This window comes from Denticeps clupeoides, chromosome 6 (assembly GCF_900700375.1).
Source record: "Denticeps clupeoides chromosome 6, fDenClu1.1, whole genome shotgun sequence".
NCBI classification, from domain to species: Eukaryota; Metazoa; Chordata; class Actinopteri; order Clupeiformes; family Denticipitidae; genus Denticeps; species Denticeps clupeoides.
The window spans coordinates 5,118,046-5,126,398 of record NC_041712.1 but is presented as its reverse complement, the minus strand read 5'-3'; the positions used below and the strand labels follow the sequence as shown (position 1 = coordinate 5,126,398).

The 8,353-nt window shown below is 40.4% G+C and overlaps 1 protein-coding gene across 2 annotated transcripts; it reads right to left on the bottom strand.

Annotated features, from left to right (window-relative positions):
* Positions 1-363: 363 nt before the first annotated feature.
* cfbl (complement factor b, like) lies at positions 364-8,120 on the bottom strand. 2 transcript variants are annotated; one of them, XM_028983043.1, is made up of 18 exons: positions 7,995-8,118; positions 7,514-7,720; positions 7,214-7,399; positions 6,956-7,129; positions 6,739-6,825; positions 6,075-6,214; positions 5,613-5,760; positions 5,130-5,261; positions 4,886-4,981; positions 4,508-4,645; positions 4,251-4,357; positions 3,790-3,919; positions 3,530-3,665; positions 2,998-3,077; positions 2,742-2,833; positions 2,531-2,660; positions 2,394-2,443; positions 364-841 (listed from the first exon to the last, which is right to left on the bottom strand). In XM_028983043.1, the coding sequence occupies exons 1-18, from the start codon at positions 8,053-8,055 to the stop codon at positions 665-667; spliced, it is 2,271 nt and encodes a 756-aa protein (XP_028838876.1). In that variant the 5' UTR covers positions 8,056-8,118; the 3' UTR covers positions 364-664. The 2 variants fall into 2 exon arrangements, with proteins under 2 accessions (XP_028838876.1, XP_028838874.1); XM_028983041.1 differs by having other exon boundaries at positions 2,531-2,833; positions 7,995-8,120.
* Between the last annotated feature and the right edge of the window lie 233 nt (positions 8,121-8,353).

Sequence of the window (8,353 nt, the reverse complement as noted above, 5' to 3'; positions counted from 1 at the left end):
GGAAGATGCGATTAGAATCAGGGATTCCTGAATCCTGGGTACTATAGTACACATTTAGGCCTTGCGTTTAAGGAAACTGACCCATAATCAGAGGGTTGGCGGTTCAAATCCCATCATGGCTGCCCACTGCTCACCAAAGGTGATGGTTAAATGCAGAGGACACGTTTTGTTGTGTCACAGTGTGCTGTGCTGCAGTGTTTCACAATGACAATCACTTCACTTTTCACTTTCAAATCTCTCATACTATACATGCAACTTTGCCAAGTCCTTCCGCATCTTAGAGAGGAAAACTGTAGCTTTAAAATTGTTTACCAGAATCACAATGAAAGCAGTAGTGTATGCCGTCATAGAACACAGGGAAAGTAAAGAAACAACGTTTTTTATTATTTATACATAACATGTAATAAAATTGAACAAGTGAACATGGCAGGAATAAAAAGTGCAAATTGAAACAAGGAAAAACTTTTTCCTCTCAAAATTTAACCATCAAATCAAATGACATTTATTTATGTGAATACACACATTTGGACATTTGACTAACTTCTGTATCTCATAACACTTCACAGTTAAAACATTTGTTAACCTTTATGTGGATGTGGATGACACATCTGGGTTTTGTCACATTTATATACTTTATACACAGTGACAATATTTGTGACCACAACTAATCCAAAAACGTTAGAGGGGCGTAATCCTTTGTTCCATCCCCGAGGTACTTCTTCAAGAAAGGCTGCACTTTAAACAAATTGATGTGGAAATCTCGGGATGATTCGTCTGACAGAACTTTATTGTTATTGCTATCAGTGCACAAATTCTTTACACCCCAACTGAGAATGCCAACCTGGGAAGAAAGATATGACATGTTCACTTTGCCAATAATGTACAACTGCATAATATTTTTGTTCTTGAAATTTTCCATTTTGCCTAGGTACCGTGCAAACGTTTTAGACATGTGTTAATGGTTTATTTTCATCAATTAACATAGCACAGAGAATGAACAGAAGAAAAGTCAACTCAATATGGCATTATAACAGCATTCAAAACAGCATAATTTATCGAAATGTAGCCCCAACCTCCACCATGCTTCACTGGTAGTAGCCTGGTGGGTAACACACTCGCCTATGAACCGGAAGACCCAGGTTCAAACCCCACTTACTGCCATTGTGTCCCTCTGCAAGACACTTAACTCCGAATGTCTCCAGGGGGACTGTCCCTGTAACTACTGATTGTAAGTTGCTCTGGATAAGGGTGTCTGGTAAATGCTGTAAATATAACTGTTGCCTGCAACACACACCAGGCCTTTGGCCTCTTGCTACAGAAAGAGGTTTCAGATTTTTCAGGTCAGTACTGAGCATGTCATTTTAATCCCTTTAATTCCTACGTTTTTGTGCATAATCGAGTTGCTTTGTTTCGTGGCTTTGTTTCCATGTCAGGGGTATGGCTACAACTTCTCTGGACAGTAGATTGGTGTACCTGGGTCCATCAGGTTTCTGGCAGTTCTGAGCTCAGATTTTTATTTCCTTGGCAGACCACAGTGACAACAATCCCCAACACTGCCTGCTTCTTCAAGCTTCTTCGAAAGACCGGGATTCGAACCGGCAACCTTCTTATTTCGGGGCCGCTTCCTTAACCGCTAGGCCACCACTGCCCCTCAAATATAAATAAACCTGTGATCCTGCTAGGACCTGTTTTGTAACTGATTGATCCCATACTTGTACATTTACAGCATTTATCAGTCACCCTTATCCAGAGCGACTTTTAATCAGCGGTTACAGGGACAGTCCCCCCCTGGAGCAACTTAAGTGTCTTGCTCAGGGACACAATGGGAGTAAGTGGGATTTGAACCTGGGTCTTCTGGTTCATAGGCGAGTGTGTTACCCACTAGGCTACTACCACTACCATACTTGTTTTTAGTAACACCAAATAATAATTTAATTTAGCCGTTCCTTTTGTTCTATGTTCATTGGAGACATTATGGAACATCTTCTGAATTAGCATGTCTTCTAAAAGAAAAAATGACTGCTTGCTAGATCAGTTTATCTTGCAGAGGGGGAACTAAAAACCTCGGAGCCTTGTGTGGTTTTGAAGGTTTCAAAAAAAGGAAGGGTTTGTGAAGATTTCAGAAGGGGAAGAGTGCACAGTGGTTACTGACAGCTCTCTCACACCATACTTCCACTTTCTGGATAGTTTAGTGGTACGTGAGCAAGCAGATAACACAGTCTGCACCTCAGTCTGCACCTCAGCCATTCCGACAGAGAGAAACACGCACTATGTTTTCTACAGATAAGGATTTTGTTAAGTTTCCACATTCATTTTAGACATTTTAAACCCAACAAGTGCAACGTACTTAACATTGAAAGCCACCAACAATGTGCCTCTGCGCACTTCCTTACCTGAACTGAACGTGAATTCCGTTCCACAAACACGGCACCACCAGATTCGCCTGTGCACAGATATACAAGCTGTGTATCAGAGTTGCGAAAAACGTGTGAGTGTACTCACCTAATGTATTAAAAAATTTCAAACATACCTTTGCAAGCAACATAATCAGTCTCAGGCTCAATCCCACCAGAACACAGGAAATTATCCGTGACAATGTCCCTTGCATTTTTAACAGTTACATTTTTTGCCTTCTTGGCATCTTCAATGCAAGACTCCCTCTGCCAAAGAAATATATATTTTAATGGCCAACATGGTGGTTTGTGTTGAGGAAGCAGATGAATTGGCATCTGTACACTTACTGCAGCCCCTAGCTTGAGATGGACATGTTTGGGCTCTCTTCTTGGTGACATGAACGTGGCTCTTTCATACTGATTTTTTAGCAAGATTTGCTCTGTTGAGGAAAAACAAACAAGAAGAAATATGGATGTAACTTTGATTGTGTAGGCAGAGCATCTCAAGCTTATCGGAAGCTGAATCCTTTAACCTTGCGTGTTGTTCTTGAAGAACACACGCAACATGCATCTGACAATGCTGTCAGATGCATCCATAACTCACCATGCTGTTTGCATGTCACGGCAGAACCTGACAGCTTTAAAGCTCCACTAGTTTGGGTGGTGCAAGGAATGCAGATCGGCCTGAGGGGGTGCAATGGCAAAAATTGGAGTGAAATTGTAGAATGACTCAAATCCAGTTTCACCATACCTTCTTCCCACTTTAGCATTGTCAGTGCCCTTGACCTTTGTTTTCAGTACATCCATGAGTCCAAGTGAACATGCATGTCAAATTTGAGGAAATTCCTCTCTTTCCAAAAATGTGAACTCACAGTGTCCTTGAGCTTAACCCTTTGCCCAACTAATTTGTATCAATCCAAGGGAACATTTCTGCCAAGTACAATTTTGAAAAGATTCCCTCAAGGTGTTCATCACATATATAGTTTACTACAATAGTTTTTTTTGTTCACATGAAAAGGATGCACATATAGGTCATGGCTCTCATGAGTGAAAAAGCAGGACAGGGGATAGAAAATCTAAATATCTGTGCTGCATTGAATAGACCATGAAACAACTGTCCTGGTCACAGTCCTCACCTTGTATCAACAGAGACATGAACGTCCCGAACCAGCTCGATAAGGGCCACATCGTAGTCATAAAACTCTGGAATCCCTTCATGCACTTTAGACGTGGTGTTGTATTTAGGATGAGGTATGTATCTTTTCACCTTCTCTACAATGACAAAAAAATATCACAGATGCCGATATCAATATATTTACGATAGCAAAACTTTCATGCTTCACAAGAACAATATTGAGGCAAGCTTGTAAAGATGGGAATACATCTGGGTCCGTACCTCTATACCTGCCAAGGTCAACCATCATCCCCTCGGCCACATCTCCAAACTTGAAGCAGTGAGCAGCAGTCAAGATGAAGCGGGGCGTGACGAGAGAACCCATACAGTTGGACGGTGCGGACTCTTTGTGCTGAGTAGGGCGAGACACAAGAGCCATGTTAGACTCTACGTCTGTCCCTTCACAGCTTTTTCACATTATGGCCCATCACGAAACATTCCGAGATAACAGTTTGCCTAGAATAGTATTTGTGTCATCGTATACTCATGTAATTTATTTATTAACTGAGGTGTTGGACTGCTAAGTGTTAATTTGTTAAACGTTAGTTGTCAATTGCCTTGGCTGTGGAGACGCATTCAGGTAAGAGCTGCACTCTGCACAAATGACAAAACACCTTTGATCGTGAACATTTGATAATAGTTCCTGTTTTTGTGTTGTAATATGAGCAATCGTTATAACTTACAGTGACTACAATTTTTGCAAGCCAAGGCTGCCTGCGGACTATGGTAGATTGTCTTCCATCATCAAAGTCTTTGTGAAGGCCACACAGGCCCACACTGTTGCTTTCATCTAAATCACGGACACAGACAAAAGTCACGTATTTCATGTTTCCTACAACACATCAACACACTGGCACATAGGTGACACTGTAGATTATATGACACATACATAATGTATAATAATATGTGTAGTATGGAAATGTAATGAGTATAAACGCACCTAACATCTCATCAAAGGTCTTTGACAATTCCTGCATATCTTGCATGATGAAGAAGTGTTTCTCTCCATCTCTGTGCGTCACATACTCATCGATCTCTTCTTTCCAAACGTCATCGCCCAGGCCAAAAACATAAATATCTGCGAATTTTTCAGATTATTTAGATTAGATCCTGACACCTGATGCTCTGGAGACTGAATGATACAATATAAATAGTACATTATAAGTGTTTTCTGCTGCCACAAACAGTCTCTTATATATATATATTATTTGTATATCCTCAGGACTAAACTGTATGGGTGTCCACCCCGTTCTAGTCACTTTCTGTAGAACAGTAGGGAGTAAAAGCATGCATGTATGGCTCTGAGTAATTTCCTCACCCAGGAATTTTTCACGGTTTTCTCTGTCACCTTGGTAGATGAGATCTTTAATTTGCTCCACTTTAGGCTTAGGGCTTCCACCCATGTTAGCACCACCTAACAATGGAGGTCAATGTTACATGAAAATATATAGGAAGTTATTTTTCAATTTACATTGAACTTTCAATTAGCATCAATTAGCGTTTTTTTAATCCGTCTGATTTAACAGTGAACTGGTTTGCAACTGATAAGAAAAAATACAAACCATCAGTGAACATCAAGATGACATGGCTAACGTTGAGGAACTGTTTTTCACCTTGAGTCTTCACAAAACTAATACTTTGCAAAATGGTTTTGAAAGCTTGAGCAATGTTAGTTCCCGCGTCATTGCCTTTGGCTGCAAAATAAGAAGATTCACACATTCACAACATGAGACCACACTGAAAAGGCACATTCACCTCAAACATGAGCAATCCAAGTACCAGCCAATCATGATTGGCTGGTACGTGTGCATAAAAACAAGTTACATATAATGCACTTGTTTAGTGCAATTGTTTTATTGGCTAAATATTTCGACAAGGCTATTATATAAACAGGATAGTCCACTGATGAAGAGTCAAAGAACCACTCACTCAAAATCCTATACAAATTGGGAGGGCTATAAGTGCCAAAATAAAAATAAATACATTGATAATTAATTAATAAAATGTGTCATGAATGACTTAAAACGGGAAATTCATTTGCTCACCTTCAAACTCAAAAACATCCAGTTTGTCCTTTATCTCATCAAGGGTTGGTCCCTTTTCTCTGTAGAAATCTGCTATGTTTACGATTTCAGTCACTTTTGTTGCAAAAAAAAAGATTTGATATTTCGGGCTGACCTCATAGTCACTGATCTGCAAGGCAAAGAAAAGCATATCCATGCATACAGTATGGTTTGATTCAGTAGTCAACATACAGCAGCAGTGTAGTTACTTCATGATAACCTTAGGTCAGCAGCTAAACTCAGGTGTCGGTCAGTCATTTTATTAATAATCGGAATAATCTTATATCAGTAATAATCTGTTCAGGACTGTGGACTTTTTGACATAAAAAGACAATTAATTTGAAAGTGCAGATATTATGTGTCCACTTTTAATGTCATCTACTTGAGAAATGGTGCCATTTATTATGAGCTGATCTTAAGGAATGAACAGCATTCTTCACCCACCTTGTCAATGAGTTTCTTGATAACCTCTTTTGACTTTGTGAAGTGCTCTTCGTCAATGCTGTCAGATGCATCCAGAGCGATATAGATGTTCAGGTTTCCACTCTTGTCCAAACGGATCTTTTTTTCATGCTGACTCTGGGCTAAAGGAATTCAAGAAGTTAGTGAAAGCGAAAAGTGATGCTTTTGTAATTGTGATGCAGAGCACACGGTGAAAATGTGTCCTCTGCTTTTAACCATCACACTTGGTGAGCTGTGGGCAGCCATGTAAGCGCCCGGGGAGCAGCGCGTGGGGACAGTACCTTCTGGACCTCAGTGGCACTTGGCAGTTCGGGATTTCAACCTGCAACCTTTTGGTTACAAGTCCGCTTCCTTCTTTACCAGCTAGCCCCCACTGCCCACCCCCCTTGTTTACTGTATTGAAAGGTAAATCAGACTTTGCACATGAATAAGACCAATTCTGAGTCAGTTCTCCACGTTCAGTTTAAATATTAATGTTCAAGTAAACAAATTGTGCTTTTTTTTTTTTTTTTAGGCCACAATGCTAACAAAATGGGCTTTGGTTTCTCGTAAAGCAGTAAGTGAAAGTAACACTGAATTGACCCCTGGGCATTGGGACATGCAGCAGGAAATGAGGAAACTTGGTCATAGTGCAAGATGAACTTACACTCCTCCTCCTCCTCTCTCAGGTTGTTTTTGAGAGAGCTCCCAAATCTCTCTGCAACATCTTCTGGTGTGTCATAGGTGTAGTCATCTGGATTGAATGAAAAAAAAATATTAGATTTGTCATGCCATTATGTTGAGTCAGTGATGAGTGGATATTTATTGATGCTGTTCCATTTATTAAAAACATGTGTCTGCATTTGGACAGATGCGAGTCTCACAGTAGCACTCCGGTTCGCTTCCACTCCATTCGCCATTTTGCTGACATGTCCGCTCCTTGGACCCCACCAGCGTCAGCTTGCCCTCACATCGGTATTTGACCTTGTCGTCAATGTTGAAAATGTGACCAGACCTCCTCGCTCCCGGGGGGGTTCCAGGGTCATGGCAGTAATCAGCTGATATGCACAGCAAAAAAAAAAAAAGAGAGCTTAGTGGATGGAGTTACGCTCACAGGCACGAAATTCTCTTTCTGTACTTACTGTCACGGCTGCAGATGGGCGTGCCACCACTCCACTTCCCATTGGCCTGGCAGACGCGACTTGACGACCCTCGCAGTGTGTATTCAGAGAAACACTCATAGGTGGTTTTATTATTTAGGTAGTACCTCTCCTGGTTTGGAAACACTGATCCATTGTCTAACACCAGAGGGTCAGGACATGTGACCACTGAAGCAGTTTGGGGAAAAGAAGGTAGAAGCTGTAAGTGAATCATGTTCAATCACATCACATGTGAATAATTCACATCATCATCTTCTTGAAGAAAAAAGGGCCATAACTCACATCGACATTCCATACGAGGCTTTTTCCGAGGAGATGGTTTCCACATTCCGTTGCCCAGACAACGGCGGGATTTGTCAGGATAAGGGAAGTAGCCATGTGGGCAACGGTAGGCCAGTACACTGCCCTCATTATAGTTTTTGCTTAGAACATAGTGTCCTCCATCAATCGCCAAATTTGCATCAGAGCATTGTTTCTTTGATGGAGCACCTAGGTTGTAAAAGAATTTTTAGATACTTGGACCAGATTTTTAATAGACTTTTTTTTTTTAAATACACAGACAAGAGAAGTGAGACTTTAACAAACTACAATGGCTAAATAATGGAAATTCTGTAAATGTAATCCAGTTATATGAAAGTAAAATGGCAATCATACAACTATTCAGTGAATTTGCATTATTCTAAAATCTTTCAAAACAAAACAAGCAATAAAATTAGAGCAATAAAAGTCTGATGTTTTATAGTATCATTATGAAGTGTCTTACCCTGCGCTGCAGAACACAGTGTTATGACAGCAATCCAGAAGCAAAGCAGTGAGTATGCCATACTGAAGCTTGACCCGAATGCACACACAGAGACGAGTCTCACTTATACATTCAGGGAGAGCGACAGAAAAAAAAGAGAAGAGGATGTGACTAAGATCTTCTGGTAATTGTTTAACCCAAGGGTAAACAAGAGTGATCAAGAAGCAATGTGCTGACACACATGTGAACTCAACAGAACGAAAGAAAAAGAGATGATTTAAAACAAGCTTTCACCAATTTGTAGTATTTTATTTGCTTTGGTGTTTTGGTGTTTTTGTTGTATTGCATATTTCTTTTCATTAATCAGTGCTTGTTGTGCA

Bases quoted from the DNA above. Each gene is read 5' to 3' on its own strand.
- cfbl (XM_028983041.1), bottom strand. From the start codon at position 8,055: ATGGCATACTCACTGCTTTGCTTCTGGATTGCTGTCATAACACTGTGT. The intron at 7,721-7,994 runs GTAAGACACTTC...TTTACAACCTAG, and splicing joins ACTGTGTTCTGCAGCGCAGG to GTGCTCCATCAAAGAAACAA. The intron at 5,262-5,612 runs GTGAGCAAATGA...CTTATTTTGCAG, and splicing joins GGATGTTTTTGAGTTTGAAG to CCAAAGGCAATGACGCGGGA.